This window comes from Scleropages formosus, chromosome 11 (assembly GCF_900964775.1).
Source record: "Scleropages formosus chromosome 11, fSclFor1.1, whole genome shotgun sequence".
NCBI classification, from domain to species: Eukaryota; Metazoa; Chordata; class Actinopteri; order Osteoglossiformes; family Osteoglossidae; genus Scleropages; species Scleropages formosus.
This window is the reverse complement of record NC_041816.1, coordinates 21,678,333-21,699,299: the sequence shown is the minus strand read 5'-3', so window position 1 is coordinate 21,699,299 and position 20,967 is coordinate 21,678,333. Positions and strand designations below refer to the sequence as shown.

Genomic DNA, 20,967 nt, shown 5'->3' with positions numbered 1-20,967 from the left:
GGCTACCGTCCCGTTTGTTCCTCTTCCGAGGCCTTTGCCCCTCATTTGTGGCTAAAGACAATGGCAATTTGTCATGCTTAAAATTAGAATTGAGTCTAGACCTTGGGTGCCGTGCTGCGAGCCCGGGCAGCTCCCGGCTCCGTCAGCGGGTCCGGGGACGATCTTGCCGCGGGCCACGGAGCACGTGCTCTTTCCCGCACTCCCGCTCATCTGCTCGCTCGCCGGTCGCTCTGGAGGCTGTGTGGGCTCGTCTCTCTCCTCTGATTTTTAACTCTTGGCCACCCGTTTCCTGTAAACAATGACCTTTTCTTTTTTGCTTTTAATCATGCTTTGATGCCTTCGCCAAACCGTTATATTTGAGTGGTGAGTGTGGGTGGTGTAAACGGAGCAATCAGAACAAGGAAAGTAGTTTTTTTTTTTTTTTTTTCCCTTCACTTCCTTTTTTTGTGCTGCTCTTCTTTTCCTATGCGCGTGTGAATATTCGAGTGTTGTGAGCACTTGCGATGTGCCCACTGCTCACAGAGTCGGAGTCTGTAGCCTTTAGAGTGGCTCTGTTAACCGACACCGGGTTAATGATTTGTGGTACAAGCGAAGAGGTGTGTTCCAAACGCAGTGCAAAGAAGCACGTTTCAGAAAGTGCGCAGCGGAGAGGGAGCGGCGGCCGAGCGGTCCGAGTGCAGGAACGGCGCTCTTTGTGCGCACGCACAGGGCAAATGGGCAGGAACCCGAACTGGTCGTACCAATACCGTGGTTCTTCCGTTCTCTCAGTTTCCAAGTGACCTTTAAACTGGATGCTAAGGAGGACAGACTGAATGACAGTTGAATTTGAAAAGATATATATTTTTTTCTCACGACCAAATTGTTGGCATTTTTAATTTTTTTTTCTTTTTTAAAATTCGGAAGTAGTCTAAAAACAATAACCGTGTATGAAGAAAGCGTATGCAGTGAAATGCATCGTGGAAAATAAATTGGCATATATTTGTGTAAGTTTTTGTTTCTAGGTATCAGTTATCGGAAATTCAGCCTAGTTATAAATATCACTCATACCACCTTTTGTGACTTTTAGTGACTCTGTTTTTCAAAGTTAGTCTCACGGTCTGCTTTGGCGCACAGAATAAGTTCCCGCACATCATTAATGATGCAAGTGTGAATCATGGAGCGTCCTGGGCAGGTACAAATAGCAGTGCGAGTTTCAGAAATCTTGATTAAAAAAAAAGGTTCAAGAAGCGCGTGCGAAAGATAAGAGAACGATTCCAGCCCGTACGAATGAAGAAGTCACGGGTTTGGAAACATGAAAACGTGATCCGAGAGTGCCGAGGCATGGCCGAAATGCAAATGTTGCGGTGTTCTTAATTGCCCGCTCGACGCGATCGTTTCCCCGGAAGCGTCCCTGCGCCCCGTGCGCTCTCCTCCGCGGACCTGTTAGCGCTCCGCGGGGACGGCCTGGAAGCGGCCGGCGTCCAAATTGTTTGCGGGCTGGTTGGCGTGTGTGCTGTTTGCTTAGCGACGGTGTGCATTTGCTTTGTCTGGCCTGGCAGAGCGAGCGGCAGGAGGCCCCGGTCTCTGAAAGGCCGCTGATTCCAGCCATTATTCATCTGTTTTGCAGGCTTCCCCTCGCTCCCGGCTTTCTGGTTGAGCAAATTAGCCTGGAGTGGAGTGTGTTTTGTTGCTTAAATCCTTTCCCGCCCGGTTCATTGGGCACGCTGAATGGCGGAGCGGCTGAACTGTCTGTCACCAGAGCTGTTTATCGGTTCCGAGTTGTCCGTCACCCCTCCTGCAGCTGCGCGCCGCCCGCCGCGCGGGCCGTCGGCTCTCCGAGGGAACCTGCACAGGTGACCCGTCTGAGGTCACGCAGCTGCCCGTCGAAGGGTCCCCTCGCGATGAACCCGCTGTATGGGCTCGGATGGGCCGAGCCGCTCCGGGTGCAGCGGATGACACGGCGTCCTGGAGCTCGCTCAATAACACCCATTTGGCGGCATTAAGCTGCGGCGCCGGGTGGGTGCCGGGCTGCTCGATTACCGTGTTCATCAGGTGTTGTGTCTGTCTTTCTCTGGCTTCGCTGCCTGAGAGAGTTGTGTCCGCCAGCAAGTTTGGCAAAGGAACACTCAGGTAGGCTTTACTTGGGCGCTGTTGTTTTTAAATAAGGAACGAACACACACGCACAGAGTCTGAAACCGTTTGTCCCGTGAGGGGTCGCAGGGAGCCAGAGCCTAACCTGGGAACACAGGACTCGAGGCTGGAAGGGGAAGGGAGGACACACCCGGGACGGGACGCCAGTCCGTCGCAAGGCACCCCAAGCGGGACTCGAACCCCAGACCCATCGGAGAGCAGGACCCGGTCAAACTCACTGTACCCCCACACCCCCCGTTAATAAGGAATACTTCTACCGTTATATGCATATGCAAAACCTAAGTAGTTTTACTCAGAAGCATCCAGCGTAGTATTTTATTAGGTGGTGTATGATGTTAAAGACAAAATGATTTGTGGGTGTACGGAAATGCTGGGAGTTTTATGCTGACCCTGTAATGAGATAAATAATAATAATTGCATATATATGTAAAGCACGACACATATTCTTGTTACAATGATTATTTATTAAATTTAAAATATCTTTAGCACGGATTAAAAATTAGACAATTCCATCTATCATGATCGCCATGGGTCTTAACATGATTGAAAATAAACATTCCAAAAGACAGCCCCTATCCAGTAGTACCCAAATGTCCATTGCCCAGTTTGCTCCCTCATCCTTTACATTTCAGTCCATAGGGCTGAGGCAAAGATTACCATGACACCTTTTTCATCGTTTCACCATAAACCATTTCACCACTTTAAGACCATATCCAAAAGGTAGGTGGTTTTCCTGCACATTATATTATATAAATGAACCTCTTGGCTTTGTTTTTTTTTTTTTTTTTTTAAAAACATTCCACCCCCCATCACCACTTCTTTAGCCCCCACCACTTCCACTCTCTAATTTTTTTTTTTTTTTTTGTATAAGAAACATAAATAGTTGCACCTGGTAAAAATATCACAATTTAAAGCTGGTGAATTTTGGTTTTGGTTATATACATCAGATAGCAGCCAAACCAGTCTTTCTCTCTTTTTTTTTTTTTTTTTTTTTTACAAAACAAAATCCAATCCTGCAAATAAGTACTTTTTAGGTATAATGATATTGATGTGACCTAGCACAAACAAGCATGTTTCAAAGACATTAGAAGACTACATTGGATTTCCATGGAAGTCTGTCATACCGATGAAAGTGTACAGGTTGGTTGGAGCCTCAGGGCAATGGAAGTCCGCATCCGCCGTAGTCGAGCCCAACAACAGCCCTCGCATGTCATTCATGTCCTGGTTTGCCTCAACCCTACCTTTGTCAGTGTGAAGACAGGTAACAACAGCGAGTACACCATGAGAATGACAGTCAACGTGAAGAACCATCTAGTGAGAAAACATTAACAGCTACCACATTTTTTTTTTTTCTTCCCCCATTTAACAAACTTTTAAAAATTTTTTTTGTTTGTTTATTTTTTTTTTCCTTTGCTCATGCCATATGATAGTTGTGGATTACAAAAGTACCTGAAAGAATTGCTAAGTTCTCAGCATGCATAGCTGTTTGTTATTTACAACCTTTTTACAGAGATGGGCCAAGGACAGGATGATTTACACGTCTCGGTTTTATTTACAACTCTAGTCAGGAGAAGTTCATATTCATGTTTGAATACTCATGACATGCATATAAAGAGAAACTTTGCATGATCAAAAGTAAGCGTCTTAAAATTTTTCATCTTTTCGTTATTATTATCTTTTTAGTTCTTGAACGATGCATCCTCCTTTTTTTCTCCTATGCTAACGTACAGCAAATGCAGCTCGTGTTCTTGTTGTACGACACTCGGTGACCACTGGAGACTTGAAAAGAACGTTCATTTACAGCGAAAACACAGTGACAGCTCTGCTAGGCAAGCGACAGCAATGTACACGCTACAGGGCGCTATGAGCTAGTGCTGAGATGCTGGTGAATGGCATCGGTGCGGGTCTTCCCCGCCGGACGAAGCGCGGGCGAACAGAGGTGCCCTCCTGCAACCCAGCGAGCACCCGTGCCGCAGTCATCCGTAATGGAAGCAACCTAAACGCTTGCTAATTTAGCAGTACAATGCTTCTGCTTATTGCCAAAATACGTTCACTATATTTACTATATTTCTATTATTTATTTAAATATGTTTTGTACTTTTTAAATTGCATGTTGTATTTGGAAGACATAGATGAAACCCCATCCCAGTCCCTCCGGGCTGGGGGCTGGGTTATTGCAGTGATTAAAGTGGTTTATTCCATAGACTGGGCCAAGCCTCCTCCACCCCCGTCGACGCCGTACTCGACTTTATAACCCTTCGTTTGTGTACCCCTCATCCATTCGGAACCAGTGAGATGGTGCGGAAGGGGCTTCCGTTCCTTTGTTTGCGTTCCTTGATGCTTTGGCCTTGTCCCAGCTGAATATTGCTGCTCTACCGTACCACCGTCTATGGTATGTCCTCTCAGGGGAACCAAGAGTGTTATATTGACCAGAAAACTGTATCATAACGGCTACGTGCTGCTGAGCCGATTGCCAGGATGCACAAATAATTTAGCACGTCTGTGGAGCTTTGCTGGTAGATAGATATGCGTACCAACACGGTGCACTTTCCCATAATTACACGCAGGGTTCAAATGTAGGCTTTGTGAGTGAGGGGGGCCGTGCATTTGCAGCAATTAGAAACAGTCGAGTTCCATATTGGGTCTATACACAGTTGATTTCACAGCTCTTCTTATGATAAACGACAGTGACGGGTGGCTCGGCATGTTAATGCGTTCTCTCATAAAGCTTATTGCCAACAGGGGTCACCGGGGCCAGGTGGCGAGGGGTTGAGGCGAACGGCAATGCCGTGTATTTCCTCCTCCTGCAGTATTTTAACAGTCACGTCACATTTTCTGGGAGTCTAACGCACCACACAAAATGATGTGCAAAAAAAAATGTATTAAGAATGAGACTAGTAACATAGAAACAAGGAGGAAGAACTACTGCAAGTCGGAATTGAGGGGTTCTTTACGTACGGCTTGTAAAACAAGAGCTGCAAGCACAGAATAACCAATGATTAAAAAAAAAAACAATTCACTAACTGACCTCAGATCCATCTTGGGGGCACTTTGTACCCCGGCCAAGAAAAGACTTAAATATCTCGGCATAATTAGGAGATGCCATATAGATGATCTGGCACTGCAGATGCATTCGCTGGCCGCTTTGTGGTTGCGGTACTGCTGAAGAACAGAGGGCCGGTATAGATTTACCACCTGCTATGGCAGCCTCTGCTCTCTGGAGAGAAATAGGGGATTTTCTGGGCTGTGCTGTTTCACTGCTTTAAGACAGAGGGATTATATCCTGCTCCCAGCATGCGCTGTTCAAAGCCCCAACCCCCCCGCTCCAGAATCCCCAACTGCGCTCTGATCATAGGGAGCGCTCAAAGTGGCCCCTCTGACTCAGGCGTGGTCATTGTGACTATTCTGGGCCCTGGGACGCACGCAGGTGCCGGCATGAGTCAGTGTTCGAACCTCCGCCACATTCCCACCGCCGCGGCCGTGTGACGGCGGACTCCGGCCAAATTCGTGGCTTGCCAAACAGAGCTCCGAGCAGGTACTCTCTGGGGTTTTGCATTGTGGATTTTACTGCTCAGCCTGTCAGTGCGACAGATAAACGCTCCCAAAGTCATTTTAGGTTTGTTTCCCTGCCGGTGCCTCCCTCTCCTCCGCCACGCGAGTTTGCGAGCCTAAATCAAGCTGTCAGAAAGCAGATTGTGCTCTTCAATGGCACAGGCTGAAAAGCCACCTGCTCGTTGTCTGACGGCAATTAATTCTTTGCGCTTATTTATTTCTTTAATGAAGGGTTGAGTATTCAAGATGTGTCTCCTCCCAAAAGCTGCTGGTTTGGAAGCGAGGCGATGCCAGTAAATGAATTAGTCACATCGCCGAAGAGTTATTTAACAGAGCGCAAGCTGCAGTTTCCCCCGCAGTTGGCAGTGGGCGAGGGGTTTCGGGGCCCACGGCCTGTGTTTGATTACAATAACAGCTTAAAAAGGGGGAAACCCTCAATGGGAGGGGGGCTTCGCTTGCTGCAGGTTGATCTAATCTGCGTCTTTTCAATCCTCTCGAAGGGCTTGGTAAGGGGTAAAGCACTTATGGTTTCATCTTCATTTCAGTCCCATCGATCCCGTGCGGTGATGACAGCTTAACGATAAAATTCTTCAAAAATAAATAGCACACCGTCAAGACCCATCAGCTGCCTTTAATGGAAGGTATTCTGCCATTTCATCTGAACATTGCAGCTGGAGTTTGCGCACTTTGCCCTACCATTGGGCCTGTTTTCTTTGCCCTCTGTCCTGCCATGGCGAAATGGGCTCCTTTAGATGCAATTTGCCTGCGGAGACGGTTCAGGAGCCGTCCCGGTAACACTGGAACGTGGCGGGAATCAAGCTGTCGTACTGTGCTGTCGGCAGGGGTCCGGCATGGGTGGGCGATCGGCACTGCGCCGCTAAACATTTCGTGACGGCTCTCACCCGCAGAGATCACTACCTACTCTGGTCTACTATACTTGTTTACTGACCCCAGACTCTTCATTTGCCATATAGACCCAATATTCTTTAATAATTGACATGTGAGTATGACTTCAAGGAAAAGAAAACATTCAAGTGTGTCATTCAGTCTTGTAGAGAGTTGACTCAACTGTTTAATGTCCAGAAAAGCCAAAGCCATAAGATTTTGGATCAGACAAAAGCTTGTTTGTGTGCAGATCACTTACAGTCCCGTTGAGTCCCTTTGGAAGTTGGCGGTTTGGAATCAATGCATTTGGAACCTACGCAGTTATGGGCACAGCTGCGCTTGGAAACAGATATTCCCATTTGCTGTTCAGGCATTGCGGCGTGTGATCACCTGGCTGCGAAACCCGTGCCATCACAGGCCGCTTGCCCGGTCCCAAATAATGAATGGCTTATTTCAGCTGCCTGCCATGCGATTAGAGCTGGCTGGGCTGAGCCCTGTCAGGACGGAGCCCAGGGAAGGAAGTGTGCCACGTGGCAGGCGATAAATACCACCTCCTAATGAAGAGGGACAGGAGATCTCTCAATAAGGGAGCAGTAATTTATTAACGGTCCCTAACCTTTCCCTACCAGGGCACTGCTGTAAAGCCTGACAAATAGCAAGTGAAGCATCATGATGGTCCCTTATTAACGAGACCCTCTTTGCTTAATCCAAAAACAAGATTCCAAGGTAATTTTGCATACTCTAAAAAGATTTATGAAACAGACTGACTCGGCAGCTTGCAAATGTTTGGGTGGATAGAGGATGCTTCTCAAACCTGATTAAGTGGAAGGGCTAGAGGCTTTCGTGTGGCTGAGGAACAAAGGACTAAGGGGGCAAGGGGACAAGGGGACTCTGGTTCGGGAGTTTGTTAGGGTGCATTTTTGCCCAGCTTTAACGTACACCCTTATGTAACCAGCACCTGGGTCATACAGCCATCACTTGACCTGACATATTTATAATCTGCAAGCAGAACAGGTTACCTCAAGCACCTATTAGCAGGTCTAAGCAGTACTTCTGGTGGTATTTTTTTCCTTTCCGTTTGGAAGCTCTAGCCACCCACCACAGATTTCCACCATGAACCGCGCGGCGATTGCTCACACAAAGCGCTGTAGTATCTCCATGTTCTCAACGCTGATAACAAGGCCAACAAAAGCAGCTGTCTCCCTGTTAGACAGGCTTGCTAGAACTGTTCAGTTCTGCTCCGTTTCTGGCTAGTTAAACACTTCAGCTTGGGATGCGACGAATCAGCAACACTGCATATTGTAGCATTAAGTAGGTGCAAGGGATGAGTGACATTTCGTCCCTTGATATTTGCACCTTCTGGTGTTCATTACCATGCTTTACACAGTAACATGGTAACTACAAACAAGTCACAACTGTGCGGCTTAGTATTTGCATTACATAAAATCCTTCCGGGTTTACCAAAATTGTGAACGAAGTGCACTTTGGAAGGGATTTTCTTTTTTCCAACCTGTTGGGCAAGCATCATGAAGGTGATGCTGTCAGTCAGTCGACGCTTATGGGCCACGATCCTGGTCTTCCCTCCATCATTCTGGGATCCTACTCTGCTCAAACGCTTTCACCTGCTGCCCTGTTACTGAGCGCCTCCTATACAGCACTCGAAGCAGCACTTGACCGATGTCCTGGCACCTTTCGCACAGGTCCCACAGGTGTCAGATGGGAGCTAATCATAATTTTGAAGTCAGGACTCCATATTTTGGCCAAAGCATTGTGTTTCTTTTACTGAGAAGTTGTAGTACTTTGGACAGAACAGCATTACAGTTTGAATGTTGAAACGCTAGTGGTCATGGGCCCAGGTTGCTATGAAAATACCCTGCGGTGTTGGAGGAGGTTTTCAGGTTCACGTTTTACTCGGTACTGAGAGTGGACACATCTATGAGGTTTGACCTGGTCAGCAATATGAAGGGATAAAAGCATCGCTAAGCCAGAGGAGGACACAGATATTTAACCTACAGTTACAGCACGTGGTCGAACTAACACCACAGTTGAGTTACTACAGAGGTGGGTACTGGGAAGACATGGTTAGAGTGTGTCCATGCAACATCGTCATAATGCGATTTACACCGTGGCTCGTATCCAGAGCCTGCTCGTTGCGTAGGCTGGGTCTCCTTCTCCTCTGTCCACACCAGTGCTGAATTTCAGTTCTCCTTGGGCTCAACCCGCCTCTTGCTCACAGACATGTAAATTCCCTCAGTGGGAGATGAGTAGTCAGTACTCGCAGCTGCCCCTGCTGCACTATCCATGGCGGCACTTAATTGGAGCGCCAAAGTTCATTTCTTTGCAGGGTTTTGCATGACACGAAAGTTGCCAGATTACACTGTTCATCAGAAGACTTATGAGGCGTATTAACCCTGCGGTTTCTGTTTGAGCTTTGAGCTAAATCTTTCGGTGAAGTGAGGAAACGCACCAGTGTTTTCTTCATTGGTTTTTGTTGTCTTTTTTCCCCCGAAGCCTAATTTAGTCAAAGAGCCTCGGAGAGCGTGCGAAGCGTAGGATGCTGGAATCTCAACTTTGAAAGATCGTCTCTACAACCCGCTGGGAGCCCATTCATAATGATGCTCGAGCTCCTCTTCAGTCTGAGACAATAGCAACCCCGTCTGTAGTTTTATGATAATTGTCAGTCTGCGTATCTACATATCAGCGTGCAAATCGGCTAAATTCACATCTCCTGTAGGTACAGAACATATATAGATATATATACACAAAGCCATCTCTTTTGGGATGATGATCGCAGGTTCCCGGGTATCTGATGTGGACTTGATCTTTAGGCAGCAGTTCACCTCTTGGAGCTCCTGGGTCATGCGAGTGGGGGCTGACAGGTGGGGTCTGTGCTTTATGGAGGGCATGGTGGAGGACAGTGCGTGTGTCACCATGACGTGGCTACGGTTGCACATGCAGTCAGAGAGATTGTTCCAGGTTGTCTGTCATCCTCTCGGGCGTCTGGCTGGGGTTTTAACTGTGTTCTTCCTGCCGTTCCAGCAACAGGGTGCGGCGACCACAGTGTACTGCGCTGTGGCACAAGAGCTGGAGGGCCTGGGAGGGATGTACTTCAACAACTGCTTCCGCTGCCTACCATCCCAGGAGGCCCAGAACGAGGCCACGGCTGCCAGCCTGTGGAAACTCAGTGCCCAGCTGGTCCAGCAGAGGGTTGGCCCACCGCCAGCCCCCGTCTCAGGAGTCCGGAGGACGGAGAGGGACGAATAGCGACAAGGGCTTTTGCAAGATTGCCAGCGCTGGACCTTATCCAGACGCATCAAGTGAAGGTTTGCCCACCTTGGGTACAGACTGTAAAGTGTTGAGTAACTGTACTGATGCTCGGCACCGATGGGAAACGGGAAGTACTGAATGGTGAACGGATCGCTCTCTCCTCTTCCCTTTTTCTCTCTCTTTCTCCAACTTCTTCAGGCACTGGAGTTTGTACCTTTTTGCACGGTTGCTCTTGAGAGCCGTTTTCTCCTTCAGCTCTGCAAGCTGTCGGGGTTACAAAGGAGGCTTCTGTAACAAACCACTCTTGTAAAGCTCTTGACTCCAACAGGATACGAAGGATAGGATGGTATGAGGTTATGAGGGCTGTTCTCACTTTGGAATTCTAACCCCTTCTGACCAAATTGCTCTATTTTACACATTAATTTTATGGTGAAAATCTAACCTGCACGGTTCTATTTTAGCTGTTTACATCAATATTTCAATATAGAAATACAAAAACACACTGAATTATATATTCTCATGGTAATTAAAAGAAAATTGACAAGGAAAACCTGTTTACACTATGTACAGGTATGAAAGCTTTGATCCAAAAGTGTACTGAATAATCCACTATGAATTACAGCATTCACTTCTACATGTGCCCAATTCATTCTATTCTATATCATTAGTATGGATTGTATGTGCTAATGCATCCAGACATTAGAAAGGAAGACTGTTGTGTAACTTGTGTTTTGTTATGCAAAATGTCAATGTTAAGTAAGGAGTCAACACTCAACATTCTTCCTAGGAGAAAAATAAAATAAAAAACTAGAAAAGGTATGATGGTAATTACAAGGGTCTGCAATAATAAGTAACGCTGTCAAGGGATGAGCATTAGATGGTGCCCAGAGAGTAGTGTCTTCCACCCACGGAGGTACAGGGAAGAGATTTTTAGTCGTAATCAAACATGCGTAGATATATTTCACCTGAAGAGAAAACGTTTGTTTATTTTTTTTTCCTGTACTATTTGATTTGTTGTAATCAAGGGTGAATGGGGAGGTGTGGCTCTGAAGAATATCACTGGGGTTGTGTGATTTTTGTTTTTTGTCTTTCTCATCTTGCGTGGTTTTGTCTTTGAATGTTGTGCTTTGTGGCAGTCTTCGTGCCATAGGTCGCTGTAAGCCATCAGCATTCTGGTGTCGTGTTTTCTGTGGAGACAGAAGCACAGGAAGGAAAACATTAAAGCAGATGACTCCCAGAAGTGCTTGTTGTCATCTTTGTGGAGGCAGGCCTGATGGAAGGAGGTGAGAAGAACACAAGCTGATGCTGGTCCCAGCAGCGTGACGTGAAAAGTCAATTAGGGAGATCAGATTATCAACGGCACGCCTGTTTCTTTCCCCCATCATTTTCCAAAAATGGATAAGCTGTACAAACATCGATTAGGTTATTTGTAGAAAGACCCACTGCACCCTCACTACATTGTTTGAGGAAAAAAAAAAAGGCCGAAGAAAATAATGATCTGATTAACGTATTGATAGCAGATCGGTGATATCAGAAGAATGTTAAAATTAAAACATCCAAAAAAGGTTCCTTGTTACAGAACTGTATAAAACTCTGTTTATTCTTTGGAAAAGCCTAAACAAGACCATGTGAACACTGCATCAGTTTCTTGTACTTACATTAAGCTGATGCTTTTCTCCTAATTGACTTTTACAATGTTAATCTACCTATAGTTTTTACCCATTTGTACAGCTGGGTGATGTTACTGGAGCAATTTTAGGATAAGTACCTTGCTCAGGGGTGCTACAGATGGAGGTGGGGATCAAACCTGTGACTTCTGGGTCCCCGTGCAACGGCTCTAACCACCACGCTACCAGCTGCACTTTGTATTTGGAACCTACCTGGAAAAGAAAACTTCTCTACACAGGTGTTTCTGGGACCTCTAGGAACAAACACTTTCATCTGGAATTAGTTTGAGTCTCAGGGAAATTAAGTGCCGATTATACAGAGGGCCTTGCTCAAGAAGGAATAATGGAAACAAAACAAAACTCCTGAGGCATGACAGCTGCTTGGCTTCCAGACTGTTCTCTGAGCCATTTAGTTGCACTTTTCTCTGACCTGGAACTCCTCAATAAACACTCTTTTTTTTTCCCTGCCTGACACACCTTACGCTCCAGGAGAGTAATCGACTGATCGAACCAACCAGTCATGAGGCAGCGTTGACCTGCATCCTCATGCTTGGCTGGACGATCTGAGCTGAACACAAACAATGGAGACACACACTCTGCGTTGTTCCATCCCTGCGCTTACATCTTGAAGCGCTTTTTACTGACTCCTTGTGTGTCCATTTGTGGTTCCTTACCCAGTCCAAACCCATATCTAGAAATCCCAGGGAAAGTGTTCTATCTGAAAGGTTTCTGTCATAGGCCAGACTACATTATTTCAGTAATTTCTGCATTATGACACTGAGGTTGTACCAGGCATCTTGATTGATCAGTTACAACAAAGTCACAGAGGAAGAAAGAACAAATTTACACCTTGTGGCACAATACAAAAAATCATTTCCATTCATTAATATACACCTTCGTTCTCTAATATTGCAGAGCTTGGCACCGTAATGTATTTTTTCACAAATTCCTGGGTGATAATTATTCCTGCTTTTGGCTTTCACACAGCTCTCTAGCCTCATATGTTAAGCATTCCATACTCTGTGAAGTCACATATTCCAGGCAGCCAAGAAGCCAGCCATTCGTATCATCAATGGCCTCACCTGGGAACAAGGTTCCCAGACTCACTTTTTCTCTGCTTTAACCCCCTGTCAAAATGGGACTGCTTAGTGTGCTTGGGAACCTCTTTAAAAAAGGCAGAGGCACATGCATGTGCTCACTAGAAAGAGGCAAGAACTAGAAGTGATGCACAGGTACATGTGGATCATTAAATAAACAGGTAATGCAGATGGCCCAAGCCATGGAGTATAGCATCATGGCCAGATTCTGCATACAAAAGTATAATATAAATGTTAGTCATTCCGAAACTCATTAGTAAAACAAAATATTTTCTGTATTTAAAAAAAAAAACAATACGAAATTGCAGTAAACTTATTTGCAAATTTATTTTTTACTATAAAATTAATTAAGAAGCATGCATTTCCTAATGACATTATAAACCCCACATTGTGTCTGATGCTATTTGCTTGCTGTTGTTAGTGTATTTAGTATGTTTGCTCAATTACATTAAACATCTTCATGTTCCAAGCTGGTTTTGGTCAATCTTTACTTTCCTCCCGTGGATTTGGTCAGCACACCCCTAAATTAGCTCTATTCCTCAGTGTTGGAGCGGGCGGGGAGAGCACGCAGCGGCAGTAAAAGTGTCAGCTCATAATGGATGTCCTGGTGAAAGAGAGCTCTGCTTGTTATTTGCTGGATATTGAGGGAGGGTAGTTAATGATGTGCAGCGTGTAAACCTGTTGTGGCTCTAATCCATCTGTGTGGGGGCTGGGGTGAAGGGTGGGGGAAGGCAGCAGACACAGCCGCTGCTGCCCAATGTTTTGGACAAGTGGAGATAAAGTGTGAGCACTAACGGAGATATCAGCTGCAGCACTGTTTCCAAATGGCATGACATGCGATCTAAACTGTCCTGGTCACATGACCATGGCAGGAGAGGATTCCAGAAAGCCATTTGCCTCCTCCCTTCTCCAGACACTATTACTGACTCATATGAGATGGGATAAAATACAGCCTCATATATTTTTTTTCCTTTTCTTCCCCCAGATGTGACGCTCTGGAGAGCATGCTTTACCATTGCGCTCTAAGAACACAGTAAGATCCACGACACAAATTATATAAGTACAAATAACATAACACTCAGAAAAAACACCTCATCTAAGACACATGCTGCCTTGTTTTACAGGCAGATTTTATTACTTTATTAAAAGCACCGCAAAGCCAAATTTATAGCTATGATAATAACTGCAATCTGTATAAACTGACCAAATGGTTTAATGAAATCCGAACAATATCTTAGAATATACTTCAGTAGTTAAGGCTGCATAAATGAAGACAAAAGCAACACCAACAAAAGAAATACTTCGACGTGGGAATGCCAACCATGCAGAATAGCTGTGGTTATTTGCGGTGCCTGTTCTGGCACCAAGCGGGTGCTTTGTTTGCAGGGGCTTGCGCATAGGCTGAATTTGCACCCATAGGGGTGTGTGGGAAGAGGAGTACTGTATAGTGTGGGATGGGATGGATGTCCTTGTGCACCCCACAAGCCCTTGCTCCTCCAGCTGTGCCTCTTCTCACCATAACCAAGTAGAAGGTCGTACCAGGACACCACATGACCACATGTCTGCCCACAGAGCAGCAGAGCCGCAGAGCAGGGTGTTTATTATGGATGCAGTTTCAGACCATAATAATGGAACTCAGTGGCCCAAGTGTGGCCAAAGTTAAAGCCAGAAGTAGCAATACACAGTCGTGCTAGAAATGCCCAAAGTTACAGACAGTCATAACTACTGACAGGTGACCGAAATGATGGTCAGATTTATGGAACGTAAGGACTCTAAGGGTGAACTCCATCTCCGCTTTTTTCCTTCATACAGGATGAACCAGCGTGAAACACACCAGGCTTGGAGCGCTGGTCATTAAGAAAGCAGTGTAGCATGTTGTTAGCCACCGTCATCAATTGCTGCTAAGTACAGAATTCCGAAGACGAGTCAACCGAGAGCAATTGTGCAACTCGCTTTCCTATATTCCCCAGACCGCTGGACAGTCAGGACGTGAACAAACATGTTTGTCTGCTGGCGTGCTCGGCTCCACCATTAGAGGCAGGTGCTCGTAGGCGGGTCCACTCGAGGTGTTGCCTGGCTAATCCCACTGTAGGAGCGTGGAGCCCTTTGACCCGGGTGACAGCAGGCAACGGTGCAGGGGGTAGAAGCAACAAACAACAACAAAGGTTGGTTGTGTTTTTGAAGCCTGGGGATCTATGAGGAGCTGTTTGACAGCAAAATGTAAATCCTGGGAGGTCCACACACAAAGCCACAATGATTGCCGCATGGAAATCGTTTGATAGATAATCAATGGGTTTTCCTTCAAGGTGCTGCAAGTGCTCCTCAGAAGGCAACCTTGATCTGTGGACTTGTCCAAGAGCCTCTTCACACACACACACACACACACACAGATTCACTGCTTTCACATAAAAATCCCTGGATTTTTTAGTCCTGTACGTGACACATTACGTTAAAAGAGCCATTTAATTTTTGCAGGTCACAGTCTTGCCACTACGTGCACATCTATGCGTGCATATATACATGATGCAGCCATTAATTTGTTGGGCTAGATGTCGTGTAATGTTGTTAAGCTCTTATTACCAATGGCTTGCAACCACAGTAGCCAGTCTTAAAACTTAATGACTGCACCACGTATGCCTATTATCATAATCTTCTATGAAAACTAAGCTCAGTATCGCGCACATCCGCTCAGATAGGGTGTAGAGAATGTCTTATAACAGGTGTAACAGCCCTAGTACTTTCACCAGCCTTACCAGAAGACCCCCCCGCCGACCCCCCTAACTCCGCCGTCTCAATCCGGTAACAGTTCTCTTCCACGCTGCCAGTTTGACACCTGTCAGCTGAGAACAGACAACAGTCTGAGACAGCAGGGACAAGCAGAGGACACAGGCTTAGGCACAGCTGCAGAAGCTTTGCCATTGATACACGACCCTTTGCACAGTGATGCATCTGTGTAGGTAGTTTCTATCTATAGATGCGCTATTGTATTTTTTTCCTCCTTTATAGGCTTTGTCGTGTTCGTTTGTGCAGGCTGTCTTGTATATATTTTCTTTTTGGTACCAGTTGACCTCTGTGCAAGATGTAAGCTGGCCCAACCACAGCCACATGGAGATCACATGATGCTCCAGCATAAATCCCACATTTATTTCCACCTTGCAGCACCGAGCCTCCCTTCCCATGTTCTCCATGCACTCTGAAGGTCTCTGGTTTGTGTATGTTCGGGCTCTCGTGTTTATACAAAGAAAAACAACTTGCTCGCTATGTTTTGCTGGAAAAATGCTTGGATATGTAATGTAACTGGTTTAATGTGCCTATTTTTTTTCTTTCTTTTTTCGATGGCCCTTTGCTGAACATTTCAAGTTTCAGCTTCATGCGCTTTCAGTTTCCATTAATTTTGCTGACAGCAGGTTCAAAGGAAGCAGAGAAATGAGAGGCATTTCATGGGAAAGAAGTCAGCAGCGCTGGGTCTCCATCACCGCTCATTAAACACCTCAGTTGGCCACGCCTCCTCTGCCTCAAAGTAGCGTACGCTTCACCAAAGAGCTAATCGACGATCGTTACCATCAGCTTCACAAGCACCTGCTGGGCACCTGACAAACAGGTGTCCTATTATTCCCCTACTGCATTCCAGTAATTATCAGAGAAAAAAACACTTTTTCATTTTATTTAATAGGCACAGCCCCAACACAGCTTAATTTGAGTCTAATAAATCTATTTGATGGCTACCGATGGTCACACACCTATCCGATTGCTGTAGCATCAAATACTTTCGACATTTTAGGAGCTCTCTATGGGCCTTGGACACAGCACCACACGAATGGCCCAGAAATGAAGCAGCACGGCTGTCGAGACCTTTGACATGTGCAGTTCAGCCAAGCATACTTTGCGTACCGAAGACCCATTATTGTCTTTTTTTTTCTGAGACAAAAATATACAATTCACCATAGAATGGAAAAAATAGAAAATCATATGCTAGAACTTTTATTTCACTTGTAAAACTTTGTACGCCAGCGTGACAAACGGAAAACATTTTCGAAGATCTTTCAGGCCCCACGCCGCAGCATGAGCCAAAAGAACTTAGGATGATGATTAAATATTTTTCTTCACGGATAATGTGTTCATTGCTTAGTTTTTTTTTTTTTAAATCAAATATGTTGTCTCTTTCTGAGAATTTCCCTTATCCTTGAATACAAAAGATCAGACATGCACTGTCCACGTCTATTTTAACTTTGTTTTGCATCATTGCTGTTGTGCCTGAAAGAATCATTTTAACCCTGTTGATTAGATCTTTCTTTAGCCCTTTTTGTTGGCAATGTCAGCTGGTGTAATGCCGTTTTGTGCAGATATGTTTAATGATCACAATCTATTTTATAGCTCTCACTGGACCAGATAAACTCAATAAATATTTGCTATAGAGAAATTTACCATCTGAATTCAGTAAGCCATAAAGCTCCAATCTATGTGTTTTGAGATTAGCATGTAATTAAAATTGTAAATCAATATTTATGAAGTGCTATTGCAAAATCAATGAAAAATGTTGCAAAGTTACATGAAATCCCATGACTTGCTTTGGCAGCTAAGCAAAACATTTCAATCGCCTGGTATGGGGCTCGAGTCTCACTCTGAAGTATGATTGTTTGCAGGACTTCCGTTATCACATCTTAAATGTTATGTTCGATATCACCTTATGAATAATTGTGCGTAAGGTGCATTCCACAAGAGTGGAAATCCACCGCTCTTCTCAGTAGTAGACGCACTTCTCCTCTCACCTCATACGTGCTCAATAAACATGTACGTGTATGTTATCAGTTTAATAATTTAACAAAAAAAAAAGAGAAAACTATGGGCAGCTACTCGTCCAATGTATAGTGGTTTATACGGTGGTATGCGACAAATTGACTGCGCTCAAGAATCATGTGTCTGCATCCAAATCACTCGTTCTGCTGATGGAATGTAATTTTTGTATTGTTCTTGGAGACGTACGTCACTTTGGAGAAAGGCCTCTGCTAAATTGATAAATGTAAATGTAGAGTATCCTAAATTTCTAATTTGGGTGATTCAAAACATCTTCATGTGCTGCTTCTTCCAGTCAAGTGAGGAGCAGCTTCTGTGATGCTACAGGAATCAGTCACCAAACTGAAACTTTTTATGATGTTTTTCCTGTATGATGGCATTGAAAGTGTAAATGACAACACACACACACACACACACACACACTGAAACCGCTTGTCTCAAGAGGGGTCATGGTGAACCAGAACCTAACTGGGCATAAGGCTGGAGGGGGGAGGGGACACACCCAGGATGGGAGGCCAGTCCATCGCAAAGCACCCCAAGCAGGGCTCGAACCCCAGACCTGTCAGCAAGAAGGACCCGGCCAAACCCGCTGCGCCACCGCACCCCCCTAAATGACAGCAGTGATTTATATTTAAAAAGGTGCAAAACAACTTTATTTAGACCTAATTCTGTTACCTGGGCTAAACACTACTTAAGGCAGGGGAGATTAGAGGTGGCTTCCTTTATGCCACAGCTGCCTCAGCGCCTCTGTGCTGTGAGCCGTTACCCCCCGCTGAGGGGAATATCACTGCAGAACACTGCATTCCGGCTCATGCCAGGGTGGGCACGGAGCGGTCATCGTGCTGTCGGAGGCGCTCGGATCAGCCTCCAAAGCTGCCCTCCGTGCCCTGCCGGTATTCCTGCCCTGAGGCCTGGAGACCCTGAAGGTGAGCCGAGCGTCCTTGAGGTCCACGGGGGCCAGCGGGGAGCTAAGAATAACCTGGATCGCATTGCAAGCCACGATTAAAAAATGCTCTCTCTGCTCTTCCAGTTGCGTAGGACAGCGGACTTCCGTCACGTCACCGTCAGAACTGCAGCCCAGCGCTGGGATTCAGCGGCACGGGGGAACCAGTAAGGAACTCGGCACGGTTCGGGCTGAGCGTACGTGTTTCCGCCCCCCCGAACTGCAGACCCTCTTCCTTTCTTAACCGCAGCGATAAAGATACGGACTCATCTCCATTCACCACAATTTCCCTTACACGACACGTAACATTTACACCTAAAATGACACACACGAGGTAACGTACCGTAGACATCGAAATCCTTCACAAAATGTTCACGACCAGCGTCGCTATGGATTTCTCAGACCGTTCAAAACTATTTTGTAAATTTAACACTGTATTGCGGCACAAAGCAATTCTGACTTTATGCAGTAATATAGAAGGCAGAATTAAGAGTAAAGCGTAGCGAAGAGGGTTTGGCCAGGTCCCGCTCTCTGGTGGGTCTGGGGTTCGAGTCCTGCTTGGGGTGCTTTGTGATGGATTGGCGTCCCATCCTGGGTGTGTCCCCTATGCCTTGTGCTGCGGGGTTTGGCTCCGTCTCTCTGTGACCCCCCCCCCACTTGGGACAAGTGGTTTTAGCCACTGTGTGTGTGTGTGGGTAGTGAAGAAGAAAAAAAAAAAACAGGGTAATATACACCATCACCTTTGCCTTAACAGATCTGCATGTTGTCAATGATGTTCCGCAATATCTTCAAGCAAACTTGTCTTGTATGCGACACAAGTTGCATTTCAGCCATGAAACACACTACTAGAAATTCTTCCGAGGTGTCACATTGAAAACACACACACACACACACACACACACGCGCGCACGGCGCGTCACGTCACATGCCGACGGGCACGTTTCGGCCAGGCCGCCGCGAGCGCACATGCGAACGGGAAACCGCTGCGGCGTTTCCGTTCCGTGTGGGCGGGGCGAGAGATACGGATCTGTGCCGTGTGCGCGAGCGCCCGAGGGGGCGTTGCCCGTTAGCGCGAGGGGACCGTCCCTGGCGGGCGCGCGGATGTGACGCTTCCTGCAGCGCTCGCGTCCTTCGAGCTGCGGCGCTGCCTGCGCTCGTGGCTCGCAGCCGAGGCAGAAAGAAAAAGTCTGACAACAACAGCCTCTTCGGTGTGTAAATGTCGGCGGTGGAAACATCCAGAGAGAAATATTAGAGCGAGAGATTAAAGACTTCGGTGATAAAAGAGACATTTTCCACAAATGAAAAGTGAAATGCCCTGACTCTGTGTGGGCATAGAGTGAGAATCCTCCTCTCGCTCTGATCCGCTGAGACAAAAGAAATAATTTCATGAAATGTTGTTATCAACTTTGAATGAGTAACAAACATTTGAATAGTTATTCATAGCATATTCAAAAAAAAAAAAAATGTTGCTTCTCGGTTTAATTTCCTTAATTAGAAATTTTTAATTATAATTCATAATTAAAACTTATTATTATTATTATTATTATTACTATTATTGTACTTTTTTCAAGCTATTCCCTGTCCAGAGCATTAAACTGAGTTTTAAAAAAAAGAAAAAACCTAAAACAGCAACTCTTGCTGCTGTATGGCTGTGCCGACATTGGATGGATGTCTCATCCACCAGAGTCACAAATTGCAAGCAAAGCTTCTGCCTGATTGATAAAGCTCCTCCATAACACATGATCTCAGATAATCAGTGGCACACGTTCCCATGAACCCCGAGGAGCTGCAAGATAAGGTGCGAAGATAAGGTTTTCAAAAGGACGTATCTGACACATGTTCCTAATAAATATATAGAGATGTTCAACAGTGGCTAAGGTTAGCCGTGGACTGTCTCACACCTCTCTCACCACTCTTTGATAATCTTCTGTATATATTTCTCATATCAGGCAAGATATCTGCAGACATAACACAAGCTGTCAGCAGTCTTGCTCTGCTTTATATCAGACACTGAGCACACATCATAAAGCTGGCCAACAGATGTGACCGGCTCCCGGTCACGTCCAGGGAAGCACTGTCCACGGGAGATCGCACTCTGAGCAATATATTTTATTCATCTCTGCGAGATTTGATCAGAAACTTGCATATAAATAATCAGATATTATACTATATATAATATATCACAGAATATATTAAATGTTTCATGCTACTGCATTTAAAATATGTTGTTGCATCTATATGGTTACATAAATGTATCACTTTGCATGGTTATATAAATGTATCCATCGGAAAACTAAAAAAAGTTTCACCTATTAAGAAGCCATTTATTTGTGCTTGATAATATCACATAAACAGACTTCATACAAGAGGTTATATTCATAATTGAAACATTTGCTTTAAAATTGAGAATATGTTGCTCCATAGCTTGACACTTAAGGCCGTGGCTGTATTTTAAACACAAAGTCCGGCATTTTGATAATTCTCAGTCATAATTTGAAGCCCCATCAGCATTTTTCCAAGTGGTGCTGGAAACCTGGGAATCTGGCATTTGCAGGAGAGTTAATCTCCACTAAGCCCGGCGCTCTGGAAATTTCCATTTTATTTTCACTGACCGAAACTATGTTGCTGGTGA

The 20,967-nt window shown here is 45.5% G+C and overlaps 1 protein-coding gene across 1 annotated transcript in view; it reads left to right on the top strand.

Moving 5' to 3' along the window:
• The window catches only part of wwox (WW domain containing oxidoreductase), a 286,215-nt gene extending 274,926 nt beyond the window's left edge, over positions 1–11,289 (top strand). The window contains exon 9 of the mRNA XM_018763636.2: positions 9,607–11,289. Within this exon, the coding sequence (XP_018619152.1) occupies positions 9,607–9,831 (225 nt within the window). The 3' untranslated portion in view covers positions 9,832–11,289. The remainder of the gene's footprint in view (positions 1–9,606) is intronic.
• The last annotated feature ends 9,678 nt before the right edge of the window (positions 11,290–20,967 follow it).